Consider the following 15,387-nt stretch of genomic DNA (forward strand, 5'->3'; position numbering starts at 1 on the left):
CAAAGCTTGTGATTGAAAACTAAGTATGCTTCTAATCTCATTGAAGTCAACAGGATGTGCTCAAGTACTCTGTTGAACGGGGATTTTTCATAAGTCAAGGCAAGTCATTTGAAACCACTCAGCAGAGAGTATTTTAATACTCAACACTACCCATATGAATTTTTTTTTAAAATAATTCATATTTAGTAGAACAAAATGATGCAACAGCAAAGTTGCTACTTAAAGCATAAGCAAGTGTATGTTTTTCCCACAGGGATTTTGAGAAGTTTGAACTCTGCACATCTGAAGTATAGCTTATATTTATAATTAATAGAACTATTCCTCTTGGAGAACTGGAGAGTTCATGCTGGTAGTTTTAACTAATAGCATCATAAGAATCATGTACTTCCTTCAGTGCAAATAAACGAAATGTTAGACCAATTCACTGTTGAAGTACATAAGGCACAAAGGTAAACAGTGCCTGGAGAAGCAGCCTCACTAAATACTTATTTTAAGAGGAAAGAATCAATTGTTCTGAATATACAAAGGAAGTACTTTACACTGATTCTGTAGAGCACCTGCATTGACAAACTGTCCTTGGGCAAATAGAGGGATTCTTTAGTTTATTTGTTATTATGTTTTCAGTTAAGGTTTTAAACAGGTTCTTTTCACAATCATTGTTGCCACCCAGGGCAACTGGGAGAACAAGAACAAAAGGATAAACTTTTTGCAAAGTGGACCTAGAAACTTAGAGTGCTGAATACAGAGTCCCTGAATTCATGTAAGCGCTAAGAATAAAAAAAAAAAAAAAAAAAAAAAGAAAATAACATTCAAAGAACAGAGGAAAAATGTTTGTGATATTCTAGTACATTCTTCATCCATACACTTGACAGGTATCAACAAAGAAATCCAAACTGGATCTAAATGTGTGGTAGGCATTATCGTTTAGTGATACCCGCTGAAACAACCTTGAAGAAGAGCTAAAAAAAAAAAAAAAAATAAGGATATGGCAACTATGGATAACATAAGTAAAGAATTGAGGTGAAAGCTATGTGTGGCATATTTTTGAAACAAAAAAGGCAATATAGCTGGAGGTGGAACATGTGATTGCCTCTAAAGATTTCTATTGAAATGCCCTATTTCTAATATGCACCCTATCCTTGGAGATAAGGAATGCATAAAAGTCCTGTTTCTTATTTCTTACCTGCATCTACTCTACTCAATGATCTTTTGTATTTTTCTGTTCTGTGTAAAAAGTTGCTCTATATTTCGCCCTGTCTTTTCATCTTCCTTTTTCTGTTATGAGTTGATTATACTTCCCTCAAATTTCAGTTTCTTTTCCTCTGCTTCTTGTGCCTAATCTTGCTGAACCTTTGTCTTTTTCCATATCTCCTTCTTTATTCAGCACTTGAGCTTTCTCTACCTTTTTAATTCTTGAAATAAGACTCTGGCCTGAGATAATCATGTGGGATGTGCAACTAGTGGAGTTGCATAAGTAGTGGGGCTGCTGTCTATACACAAATTAGTGGCTATAGGAAAAAGCAAGTCAGCAGATTATACTGATGTGAACACAGAGAAGAGGATATGCCCAGCCAGCTCCATTTTATATATGCAAATATCTGTCCCTGAACTGCACCCACATTTCTCTTTCCATTGGCTCTCCCAGACACAATGTAGGTGTTCAAAGGCCATTGCCTTTTAGGCTTACAGAGAGTATCCCTATTCTATCTCAGATATATTTTCCTCTTCTGTCCCTCTCTAGGTAAAGAATCATAGCATCCAATAATGCTTTGGATTGGAAGGGACCTTAAAGATCACCTACTTCCAACCGCCCTGCCCTGGGCATGGACACCTCCCCCCAGCCCAGGTTTCTTCAAGCCCCGTCCAACCTGGCCTTAAACACCTCCAGGGATGGGGCATCTACAACTCCTATAGGCAACCTGTTCCAGTGTCTCACCACCCTCAGGGTAAAGAATTCCTTCTTAATATTGACTGTAAATCCCCCCTCTTTCAGTTTAAAACCATTACACCTTGTCTTATCACTCCATTCTGTGATCAAGAGTCCCTCCTCAGCTTTCCTGTAGGCCCCTTTAGGCACTGGAAGGGGCTCTAAGGTCTCCCCAGAGCCTTCTCTTCTCCAGGTTGAACACCCCCAACTCTCTCAGCCTGTCCTCACAGCAAAGGGGTTCCAGCCTTCTGAGCATCTTTGTGGCCCTTCTCTGGACTCACTCCAACAGGTCCATGTCCTTTTTATGTTGGGAGCCCCAGAGCTGGATACAGTAGTCCAGGCAGGGTCTCACCAAAGCAGAGCAGAGGGGCTAAACCACCTCCCTCACCCTGCTGGCCACACTGCTTTTGATGCAGCCCCGGGTGTGGGTAGCTTTCTGGGCTGTGAGCACACATTGGCAGCTTGTGTTGAGCTTCTCACCCACTAACACCCCCAAGTCCTTCTCAGGGCTGCTCTCAATCCATCCTCCACCCAGCCTGTATTTGTGCTTAGCATTGCCCTGACCCAGATGTAGGACCTTGCACTTGGGTTTGTCAAACTTCATGATGTTTACATGGTCCCACTTCTCCAGCCTGTCCAGGTCCCTCTGGATGACATCCCTTCCCTCTGGTATCACCCTTCCTCACACATCTTTCATTTTACTTCATGCACAAACCACACAGTTTCCCACAGGAATTTCTGAAACAATATTTCTCAATATCAACTCTTAAATCCTTACCCTTTTCTAAGGCAAGCAGCTCCTGGCTTTTGTGAAAAGTTTAGTTTCTCTAACAATCATCATCTCACTTTCAATAACAATAATCACTAACAATAATCATCTCACTTTCTTAATGTCATCTGTACTTCATAAATCACATAATCATAGAATATGACCTTAAATATCATCTAGTCCCACCCCCCCGCCATGGGCAGGGAGACCTTCCACTAGACCAGGTTACTCAAAGCCCCGTTAAACCTGGGGAAAACTTTCCTGCTTCCCTCTTACAATGTTTTTTTCCTTGTTCCTTCCCAGGATTTCTTCCAGTCTCCTCAACAGACAAACTTTCAAACACTTTGGCTTTCCCTATTAGGCTGTCTTATGGCGCTAGAACATCTCTCTTTTCTAAAATGTGAAATAGAACAGGATATAATTTCCCTGTGTCCATCAGCACTGTACTTGCAAAAAAGAGATTGAAACACAGAGGTGTGTTTTTTTCCCCCATTTCCTAAGAAAAACCATACCACTTAAGGAAAAGCAGAATGCCCCCCACAGATCCCTCTTTCCCCAATCCTTTCCAAGCCCCGGGGCTCAGTGAATCCACCCGGACTCTTGGATGACATCTGCCCAGTGCCGGCGTCCCCCCCGCCACCCCTCTCCCCGCATGAGCCCAGGCACTTAGGCAGGAGCGGCGCTGAGCATAGACACCCACCACCAGCCCCAGCTGAGCCCTCTCCGGCGGGGCCATCTGCCCCTCCGGGACGCCCCCTCACCGCCTCCCTCCCCGGTCCCGCCCCCGCCCTGCCTCCCCGCCCGCCCCGCCGCCGCCGCCGCCGGGGCCGCGGCGCCCCCCGCGCCCGGGATGCGGCCGACGACGGGCTGCCGGCTGCTGGCAGGAGCCGGGGGCAGGCGGGCGGGGAGGTGGGCTCCCGCCGCCGCCGCCGCGGCTGGGATTAGGCTGCGATGCGGAGCGGCGGGACCGGCGCGGCGGGGCCCGGCGGGAGAGCGCGGGGCGCCGCCGGTCAGTAGGCGGGCGGCGGGCACGGAGCCGCTGGAGCTCTCCAGGGTGCTGAAGGCTCCGGAGCCGCCGACGCTCTCCAGGGTGCTGAAGACTCCGGGTGCACCGGAGCTGTCCAGGGTGCTGAAGACTTCGGAGCCGCGCCGAGCCGCCGAGCCCCGCCGATGCCTCGGACAGGAGCGCTCCGGGGCTCGGCGGCGGCTCCGAGCAGCATGGCCCGGGTTGGGTACCTCCGCGCGGCTGTCTCGGGATTTTATCTGTGGGAAGCCGCCGTGCTGCTCAGGTGAGTTGTTTTCTTCGGGGACGCAAAGGTTCCCCCCGCCGGTTTTCTCAATGCAGAGAGTGGCCGCGGTCACTGTCTTTCCTCACCACTAATGCCCTGGCTACCTTCAGCAGCCAGACCGTGGGCACGGGAACTACATGCGTGGGGTCCATGCTTTGCAAATGACTTAGTAACATTGCGTTGCCTCGAATTTGGTTTTGCATGTTGCAGGCTGAAGGCTGTACGTTTCCTTCACCTGTTCACAATTAGCATTTCCCTATTTGATCTGTCAATTTTGTAATGTATCATTTGCAATCTTGAAAAGTCTTCAGCTGCAAAGTGTCTATATGTGAAAGTTACAGAAGATAATCTGAGATGGGAAGATATAGACTTATTTATTACTATCCATTCTTCCCAGTAAAATGAAAATCAGGGATTGCATTAGGTCAGAGGAATCTTATATAGCAACAGAAAAAATGATAGCAGAGTGATCAGGGTTCTACAGCATTTTCCTCAAGAGGGAAAACGTTTGCTTTACCACTGGCAGTCTAGGACTTGTATTACGAAAGACAGCATCATATCTATAAATTATGACCTGAGTAGAGGACTGAGGTTCATACAGCTTTTTCTACTTTCTGCCCAGCATACCTTTTCTAGCTAAAGTAATGTTACGATACCAATGCAAGCATTCTTTTAACACATAGCTCTAGAAGCGTGGTGATAGCAGTCTAAAATAAACTTGAATCCTCTGCTTAAAGGTGAGGGGAAAACTTAAAAAAGAAAAGTCAGACACATAAAGAAGCAGGCTTCAATGTCATCATGTATTAGTTGCTGATGCAGTTAACCATGCTTGTTGTCAACAAACATTCTACCTCTGTATCACAATAAACAGACTATGGCATATAACATGACAATGCCAGACTATTTTAGGAATCACATTGTTACTGGACAAAGATAAAAAAAATGAAACTTAAATTTGAAAAGTGGTTCTCCAGAGAGAGTTTGGGGATTATACATGTAAGCGATTTATAACCACAAAGTTAAACCAGTAGTGTGCAGTGCCCCACAATGACGGCACACTTCACAGGTGCTGACAGGTTCATAGCAAATCTTCCCTTTTTGAAGTTAGTTTAGTGACCTGTTTTGTATCAACATATGTAATGTGAATAGTTTGTAATGTGATTTCATTGTAATTGAGCCAAAAGAAAGAGATTTAAGAAACTGGGTCACATGGTATGGGATTAATTGATACTGGGAGGAAAGAGTAAATGTACATATATTACAGTTTAAATTTTCCAGTTCCATTAAGTATTTAATGTTCAGAGTAGATGACCAAACCCCTGTGTCGTGTAGGCAGTACAAGCAGTACTGTGTTATTATTATTCTATTTCAAAGTCCTTGTAGAACTTACTTTCCCTCTACATATTATTTAAACAACATCCTACTGTGGAATGATTCATCCTTTGTTTTGATGATCTAAAAAAAAACATATGTTATAAGGGGAAAAAAGTGAAAAAGTCAGTTTTGGAAAGCATATGTGTATTTTGTATAACATAATTCTGGACTAACATTAAATTGTTTCAAAATGTATACAGGCATCTTATTTTGCATAAAATCTAATTATTCTGTCCAGTGTCCAACTAACGATCTTATTGCAATAGCCTTCTGCTCTTACACTGTCATTTCATCACAATGAACATGGTTAATGTGCACAAGGACTATATAGCCTGAGAAAGACTTCAGAAAGCTGCTCAGAATCTATGCATAACTTTGATACATAGCTCAATACAGAGACTGCTGGTGACTTTAGGTCTAGCAATAATACCTGAGAAACCTGAGTCAGTTGGAGACACACAGGAGCCCTCTCCATGCTTTAAAATGGAAAAAGTGTAAAAAAAAAAAATAAAAAATTAAAACCTATATAATTCCCAAGTTTCCCAGAGCCATTAATTTTAGTTCTTTTCCATGTTAAGCCTTGTGAAATGATTTACATTAGAGCAAAGGGAACAGGGAAGAGTAGAACGCAGCTTCCACTCTCTGTAAGACACACAGCCTTAACACCTATATAATAACCCTCAGTGAGAAGATGGATGTGCTGTGACTTTCTAGGAACCACCAAACCTTAAGCGTTTCACTTGCTCAAACATTACAGAAAAAATAATGTATCTTCTCTTACAATGTGCAACATTAAACTTTTCTGCTCTTTATTAACAAGCACTCAAGGCTGTGTGAGAAGACTCAAAGAATCTAACAGGAAGAACCTTCAATTCTTGTCCAACAGCCCTGAGGATGTTTGAAGTGATAGTTTAAAATATATGCCTTTGAAGACAGATATTTAGTTTTATTTTCAGTACAGGTCAGATGAAAATAAAAAGGATTTTTTTGAGTCTAAAGTTACAGGCTCGCTACTTTAAAGAGCAAAGTCTCTGGATTGGCATGCTTCACAAGAGGAAACTGCTCCTGATTCTTCTTTTTTTGTTTAAATAATAATTTTTCATCCCACATCTAAAGGATCTGGAAACTCAAATGACTGAAACAAGATGCATATCGGTCATAGCAGGATACAATAATTAATTTGATTTCTAAAAGACATTGTAGAGAGAATAAAACATTGTTAATTGTCTTTCATAATATTGTGCACGTTTGTACTAGTATGTCTTAGATTAATAACATACTTATTGGTAATATATTAATAGATTTTAGACATGAAAAACAAGGGTTTAAACACACAACACTCTAATATGTTTTCAGTGATATAGCTGACTGGAAGAAATGTTATAATTAGACCCAAAATAAAAAAATATATTATTTATTAATAATTGCCAGGCCAAGCCCCAGCGTGATATTAAGCAGAGGGTAGCAATGTAAAAATTAGGGTAAAAGCTAGGGAAAATAACTTAATTGAGCCTAAAAATAACTGTAAATCAATACCAAAGAAGGAAAATAAACACTTCTAGGCTATGGTTTAGAGTTATAATAATCTCTAAGCCTAAGTATTCCTCTGTTTTCATTAAAGTTATAGTATTAACAAAATTTCCTCTGGATTTGTCTACATTCCAAGAGGTCATGCTGAAAGCAAGATCGCATTTGTAGAGTCAACATGAAGATCATATTTGTGAGTCAAAGAGTTCTATGACAGCTCTCAGCCTTGCAAGGGCACCAGCACCACAGTATTAAGAGCACACTGCCAAGGACCTGCCAGGGGCCCTGCTTTGCCCTTAGACTATACTACAGGTGTTTTATATGTAGACCTGTGTATGGGGAAAGCACAGGATGAAAAGGTAGGTGGCATTGTGGAAATGCAAAATAGATTCTCCTTATATGATATTTCTTTAGATATCCATATTAGCGTAGACCAAGAACCATGCAACGAGTGGGTTATTGCCCCTTTCCTTGTTCTAGTCACTGCCCCATTGGCCTTATATTGAAGGGAATGGTATCACAGAGACGGCTAATTGCACTGAGAGACCAGATTCTTGTGGGAAAAAATCCTCAATGCATCCTAACTCTGGGGCATGTCTGAGCTCACAGTTAACTGATTTTGAAATTATTCTTGCATTGCATTGCAAATTGATTTCAGATGAATAGCTTTAAGAAGCAGAAGTCAATGTTCTTTAAGCCAGCATTAGTTCCTCCAAATAATGACGGAGAAGAAAAAACAACAGCTAAAAAATATTAAAAATTACACATCATCACAAACATCTTTGAAAACAAAGGTTCTCATGTTCTGATGAGACTCCAGTAGATTATTAACATGTTAAGAATTATACATACTAAACTATTAAAAAAAATGAAAGTGTCTGCTAAAATCAGGATGTGAATAAAATAGTGTGTGAAAGGAAATGTAGTAATTCAAGATGAGAGCACTGAGGCACAGTACCTTTCCTCAGCAGCACAGGCTCAATTCGAAAAGATAGTTTCTGTGGAATAAATCAGCTGACAGACTCCAGGCCCTAACGATAAAGGTCTGATATGTCTCAGGGAGCAGCAAGGGAAGGGAAGGTGAGCCGGGAGTCCAGACTCAACAGCAAAGCAGGCAGGAGCAAGATCCTTCCAACAAAGTTTGAAGTCCCACAGAACCTGTGCAGGAGCGGAGCAGATCCAGCCCAAACAAGAGTTCAAGACTGCCAGGAAAAGCTGGTGGTGATGAGGCATGACCAAAGGCAAGCCAAAAAGTCAGGTCAACAGATCAGGCTTGGGATCACAATTAGGAAGGTCCAAGGTTTGGTGATGGTGTACTTGCACAGTAGCTCGCACAGAGACCAAGAGCATCTCCCCAGCACTCCTGAGGGACGGGGAAAAAAAAAAAAAAAAAGAAAAAAAACAGTTCCTGAGAGAAGGGGGGTGAACCCCTGCTGAGGCTTCTACAGCTTTTTATCAAACAGCTCTGCTTCAAAGCTGGGCTGCTGCATTATCAAAGCTGGCACGAAGCCCGGCTAACCAAACCCTTGGGATGAAGGAAATGTGCTCAGGGTCCTCATAAGCTGTCAGGAGGAGGGCATGGGGGTTCCCTTGCAGGGTATACCCAGAGGCAGGCATCGTGCTTTCCGAAACTCAGGCAAAAAGGAAGTGGGGGGGGTTGTGACCAAGAGCATGTAATTCAAATTCTCTCATATTTCAACTATACCAGTGAAAACACTGAAATCCGTTTGAACCAAATATGAGTTCTGTCACTCACCAGTATGAATTTGATCAGAACTTTTACTATCCATTCGTAATTTCTATAAAAAACAATTACTTCAGTGGCTACCATTTTTGTCATTTTGAGAAAGAATTATGTGTAGATTTTTGAGTTTTTAACATTATACTCTGTAAGAACATTAAATAACAAAGAAATCTCAATTAAAACCAGTAACCTTTCTATTCTTTCTGCACTAGTGACCTTTTCAGCCTCTTCTAATTCATTCCCAGCCAATTGATGTTAACAACAACTGAAAGCAAGTAATATTGTAAGATAAGTGCTGTGCTTCTGTACGATGAAAAATGTAATAGCTCCGCTATCAGATTAGTCTTGTCCAGCTATCCTAGGAATCATGACAATTAGAGAAAATGAAAATTTTTATAAGATTAGAGCTTCTTATTTTAACAGATTTAGAACACAAGCTTCAAATGACCTTACTGAGCATTATGTAATAATACCTATAGGGAACGGTTCCTGCAAATCAGCTTTTCTCAAGTAATGAACAATGAAGAGCCCTTCTGTGTGGTGTTGCAGCTTCTCCTTTTTGTTGCTTTTCCTACTGATCTTCATGATGTTTATTAGAAGGATCAGTAAAAGGAGGCAGGAGCTAAAAAATAGTAGTTTTACCTTCTCTGATAGGTAGGCGTTGGGAACAGATCGAGGAAAAGGCGCCTTTTTGCAGATATCAACTACCAGCAGAAAGGCAACATCCCAGAGAGCAGAAAAAGACACAGCTAGAAACTATGCGTAACCAGAATGCAGGAGCAAAGCAGGAGAAAGAGAAGAGCATGAGGAAGCAGAACAGACTTCACAGTAAAGTCAAGAGAAAAGATGGAGAAAACCTTTGAGGCTGTACTTTTTTCTAGCACAGACAAAAAATAATCCGTTATTTTTTATGACTTCTGAAGCAATAGGATCCTTCCTGAGTGATGTCTTTAGGTGCTGTATCAATACAAATGCTAAGTAGTGAGAATAAAAAGAATGAAGGAAAAAAGTACAAAAACAGATGGCGTGTGGTCCTAAAAGTATAAAAGAATACATTTTGTCATTACTCCTCCAGTCAGCCGTCTAATGAATTGCTCCAACATTACTCAACAGCAAACAGGGTGATAATACTTGGTCTGCATTGCAGTGGACTTTCTACATAATGAACATTTCCTATATAATTTCCCAATACTACACATCACCCTGCTATTCCTCTAGCCCGACCACAGACGTACAAAATGAGCAGGGATGGGGGGAGGGTCAGGGCTGTTTCCAGGTAGGAACTCCCCTAAGGAAGATCAGTCCTCTTCAATATTGTTATTGCTGAAGTTTCTGTTTGGTGACGTAAAATATTAGCGAAACGCAGTTTTCTGAGAGAAACGGTTTGAGACCGCAGAAAATGTAGAAGCGCTCAAGAAGACTCTGGCCTGAGATAATCATGTGGTCACCGATGGGGCTGGTGAAATAGCGGAGCTGCACAAGTCCTGGGGCTGCTGCCTAATACAAATCCGCGGCTATGGGAAAAAGCGAGGCAGCAGATTATCCCGAGACTGCTTCGGTGACACAAATAAAGTGAGCAGAAAGCAAACACAAGAGTGCTAAATTATCTCAGACTGTCAGGGTGAGTTAATTGCTATTAACCTGCATGCGATTCTTACAGCTAAAACTAATTTAGGAAGAATATCATAAGCAAAATCAGTACAGCTATGACATTCTAAAAAGCAAACTATTTTTTTCCCTCTCCATGATTAAAATTCAAGCGGCCATTGCAGCTACATAACTTACTGTCTTAAGATTTTTCCCTTTGTTGCATTCTATCTTTGATATGAAATATATATAAAAATATCTTTGATATTAAAAAAAAATATTGGAATATGCTACCCATCTCACCATTGCCCAAGGCTTCCCATGCTACGTACATTTTGCATAAGACTCCACTATGTCTAGTTTCTTATAAAATAAATTTTTCTCTTTTTCAGAATTTTGAAAGGTAAAATATGAGCCTAATGTAATCCTAAAGAGCATCTCTGAGGATCCACAAATACCAGAATATATAATTTCCAAGATGGCTTTCTATAAAATTGGGTCTTTACAAATTTGTATATTTTTTACCAACAATTAACTTTCATTAACTTTAATTTCACAACTAGTCACTCAGCAGAAATGCCTAGTAAATACAGTTATACCAGCATAGTTCTTCAGAAGGTTGTTTTGTTTGGTTGGTTTTTTTTTTAATTATTATTACTTTACATCTTAGTGGGTGACTGCAGAGCTTGAGGACTTTTTTGTGAAAAGTTGGTTTATAATGTTCTGGGATACAGTGGGATTTGATTATTAAAAAGAGCCTGAGTTTTTGTCCTGCTAAGGCTTTTCATTTCATAGAGTTTTTGAAACTGCACCGTCGTCTGTTAGATTCAGTGATGCACAGCAGCGTCCATGCTCTGGGCATAAGTAGGCTAAGACATATTCATCTACAGACCAACTAAACTTCCAGTTTTGTGAGCAACGTAGCTGCTGGCTAAGGGTGCCCTACCAGATAAATAAAATAAATGTCACAAACTGGTAACTTGCTGACAAAGTAGGGTAAAACTTTTCATTTTTTGAAGGGAAAAATAAAAATTTTGAAATCAATCATGACTAAAGCATTGCCTTCACACAGCTAAATTAAGACTAACTACAGTCTTCTAAGGTACATGTTAACTCTGTGCCTAAGCTTCTGTCTAACACCTCCATGAAGATACACACATCTGAGTGATGTTTTCCTTGACGCTGTTGGGTCCGATACATTACCTCTGACTCAGCAATATCAGAACTAAAATCAAAATGGCCAGATTGCAGCATCACATCTGGACTGCGTCCCATAAAAGACTTTTTTTGAAATCCATAATGTTGTTTCCCATTGTTTTATTCTATCAGAAAGAATGCTTTATACAAATTGTCTTTTATTTTTGGGGAAAAAAAAAAAAAAGAAACATTTATCAGAGTTTGCTTTAATACTTAATTTGCAAGAGTTAAAGTAAATAAATTCTCTTCTGTTGTCCTTCAGCTTTTGCACACTGAGGGGTGCATACTCAATTGTTTTGAATATTATATCGCAATATTTTACTACAGAAAGTGAATATGAAATGCACCCACCTGAGGCAGTAATCCATGGTTACAAAAAGTATAATACAGGAGAGAACTGAAAATAAAAATGCAATTTTCAACCAGTTTCTCCTTATATACATTGAAATTTTACCTCTAAACTTTATCCCAAACTTCTAACACTGTGCAAATGAACTCTTAGAACACATCTATCTCTCTACCTATTTTTGTTCTTCCTGTACACAGGTCTCTGGATGTCAGAGTATTCAGATTTTCATCTCTAATCATAAAGTGATCACAAATGCACTTGCTCAGACTCTCTGAGTAAGAGATAACAGAATAGCCTTTTTCATCTTTTTTTCTAACAGCGATGACTCCTTCAGGAGATGAAGTGTCTTGCAGATAATAAGGACCGGAACAAATTTGGTCATGGGCTTTCCTTCCCCCAGCATATTTCCATTTGTTTATATGAGACTTACAAGACTCAGATGATCATTAAGGGGGTACTGGATACGTGGCAAAGCATATATCTGTGTGTGAAAGAGAATGTGTGCATGTGTAGTGGACCAGGATAATTTTGGTGGAAACACGAAAGGCTAAGAGCTCTTTTTTTTTTTTTTTTTTTTTAACCTTTACATTATTTTCTCTGACTTATTCAGTAAGGGATATGCTTCAGTGCATGCATTAGGAATTCTGGGCTCTGTCATTATGTGGCATGAATCCTGCCACTCTCATCATCACCCTGCAGCTCAGCCTTGTTGTTCCTTAAAAAAAGTCTTATTCTGAATTATTATAGTGTTGGTTCCACATAGAATTATTAAAAAGGAAACAAGAATTACCCAATCCATGTATCTCATGAAAATTATGACAGCTGGTTGAACATCACCATTCCTGTCTCACAGAAAATTCCAAAGCCCTGAAAAGATTTTACTGCTTTTTCAAAGCATAAAAAGAAGTTTAAGTTGCAGAAAGCAGGAAAAAATCTCTGTCAATTCTGTGGAAGAGATGTTCAGAGGAGTGTTTGAAACTTAGAACCTGAGAGACTACTTTCAGTTCCCATGGACATTAGAAAACCGATTGTGGCCAACAGATTAGAAAGGACACTGGACAATACTCCACCCAAGTCTGACAGCATTTCAGTAAAACATTGACACAGATGTCTTTTTGTAAAACTCTATTTCAAGAAATCAGTATTTTTCCGACTAGAAACTAGACTTAATGCACAATTCTTAATCAATAGTAATAACACAGTATCTCCACTGTAATTAGCTGACTAATCAAAATAAACAATTTCATGAGCAACGTTTTGGGGAAAGAACTTTATATAGCACAGAGTTCTATCTGCTGGTAAGTTTTGACTCATCTGGGCCATAGTCCTGCTTGTTGAAATACTTTATTTTAAGGTGAGTGAGTCTTCAGGCTATATTCAGCTTTTTTATGTCTTATCAAACTCATTTTGGAGAAAAAGGTCTCATCTTTCAAATAGCCATCTGACAGACTCACTGGAGATACAGGACAGCACTGTTGCACTGATACAAGCAGAGCTTCCCTAAGGCAAGTGGAATAGTGTTTAATCAAATTGTGCTTCAGTGTTCCCAAGCCCTGGGGTTTGAATTCAAAATCAAATTTTTATCTAGTTTTGATAAAGCCAAATCATTTAATTCTATTATAAGATTTTCAGTGAAGGTTTTTATGAATAGTAAAAGAATTTTTTGAGAAGAAACATATCAAAGAACCCCAGTTTTCAGTTTCAGTTATAGTTTTCAACTCATAAAAGTGTATTTTTAAAGCAAAACGAGGCAAAGGAGGAACAGAGGATTCATGACATTCTAAATGGTCATTAATTATGATTACAATAAATATATTTTTTTCTACAGATGCACACTTCAGCAGACACTGTTCCTGTTTATATTGAGGGAGAGTACAGCAGCCTAGTGGATGCAAAGTAAATTGATGGGGTAACGCCCCAACAATAGTAAATCTGAGCAGTGAATTAGAACTAGGAAACGCAGTAATACACAGCTCTACAATATGAAGGACTTTTTGGGATACATTCAAAACACAGGGTCAAACACGCAGCTATAATTTGCAGAATTCTCTTTTCAGTATTCACAAGTTGCTCCCAGATTTGTGAAGAGTTTTCCTCAGGAAACAATAGTTTGCAGCTTTTAGCCAGGCTAAAGTCTCATTTTAATTAATTCTCCTTTCAGTCTAGCGTTGCCTCATTGACATCTGTTGAATTACTATTCATTATGGTGGTGAAAGACACCAGCCAGTTCCCATATAAGTTCAATTGGTTAGAGGAATCGTTCATTAATCAAAAAAATAAATGTGATTGTTCAGCTCTGACACGCTTTTATAGAAGTGTATCTGGTGTTATAAAAGATAATATTCTGAAATTATATTACTTGGTCATTTTGCAATCTATCCATTACTCCAATAACTTTCTCCATCATTCAGTTAATACGCAAATTAGTCTTTGTAGTGAGATAGTAATGCAAGTTCAGACTACTATATATTAGCGATTTACAGTTTCTATTTCCAAAGATATTCCATTCATTTTAGCCAAGTATTATCTGTCTAAAAAAAAAAAAAAAACCCACAAAAAAACCCCAAAACTAAAAGCAGTTAATTGAATTTTGGGAAGGTCTGGCTATATTTAATTCAAAGTGAAAGTCGTCAAAAACTTACCCCATGCAGTAGGTCTTTAGAAAAGTGAGAGATTTGTCAGAATTTGAATATTTGAAACATTCTCTGCTCCTTGTCTAGTCGTTTGCATCAGCTTTTCCCCCCAAAATGTAGGCTGAATAAATTCAGAAAGAGCAAGAAACAAAGACCTGAGTTTAGAACATTTATAAAAATAAGATATACAACAGGTACAAAAGACTACTGAAGAAGTAGGTTCTTCTGGGAAAAAAAAAATGAACAAATACTCAGAATCATAATTAGTAAAAAGTCATAAGAAAATTCACATGCTGAGTGGCTGAAATCAGCAGCAATAAGCTTAAACATAACTTGTCTTAAATAACTTGTCTTAAACAAGAAAACAAAATTAGAGGGATAACCTGTAGTTTAATAAATCCATAATTTAATTAAGCTAGAAAGCCATGCCCATAGGACCATGAAGAATGCTGACAAACTAGTTTTCTTCCTTTACCCTAAGAGATTATTTTTTTCTAAAGGGGAGGTAGTAAAGCATTGTGCTTATATAGATGTACCGAGTCACAAACAACAGCAAGTGTAGAATATGAAGAATTCATCTAGAATATAAATTAAGCTACAGTATAAAGCCCTTTGACCTTTAGAATGGTGATCAGGTCAGAGTGTCTTAATCAGAAGACTTAAAACCCCATTATTCTCTTTTTTTTTTTTTTATTCTGTTAAGAGAAGCTGAAACACTCCACAGCAAACCAAAGCACTTTTAAACGATAGCACAAAAAATAAATAAGCGATAAACATTATACCATTTTACTTCCATGACAAATAGGACTGGAGGAAGACTGTAGGGCTGCAGAAATGCTCAACTGTATTAATAAAAGGGAAAAAAATATGACACCGTAAAGGTATCCGGAACATCATAACAAAACGTTTGTAACCATTGCCTTACCTCCAAAGAGCGTGAAAATACAGTGTTACTTCAGTCACTGAAACAGAAAAATGAAATTTTTTCAAA

The 15,387-nt window shown here is 39.4% G+C and overlaps 1 protein-coding gene across 1 annotated transcript in view; it reads left to right on the forward strand.

Moving 5' to 3' along the window:
* Positions 1–3,866: 3,866 nt before the first annotated feature.
* The window catches only part of GLRA3 (glycine receptor alpha 3), a gene marked incomplete at both ends in the record, with an annotated part of 92,922 nt that continues 81,401 nt past the window's right edge, over positions 3,867–15,387 (forward strand). The window contains one exon of the mRNA XM_082482493.1: positions 3,867–3,985. Coding sequence (XP_082338619.1) covers positions 3,867–3,985 — 119 coding nt within the window. The remainder of the gene's footprint in view (positions 3,986–15,387) is intronic.

This window comes from Vanellus vanellus (assembly GCF_965231255.1).
Source record: "Vanellus vanellus genome assembly, chromosome: 4".
NCBI lineage: Eukaryota > Metazoa > Chordata > Aves > Charadriiformes > Charadriidae > Vanellus > Vanellus vanellus.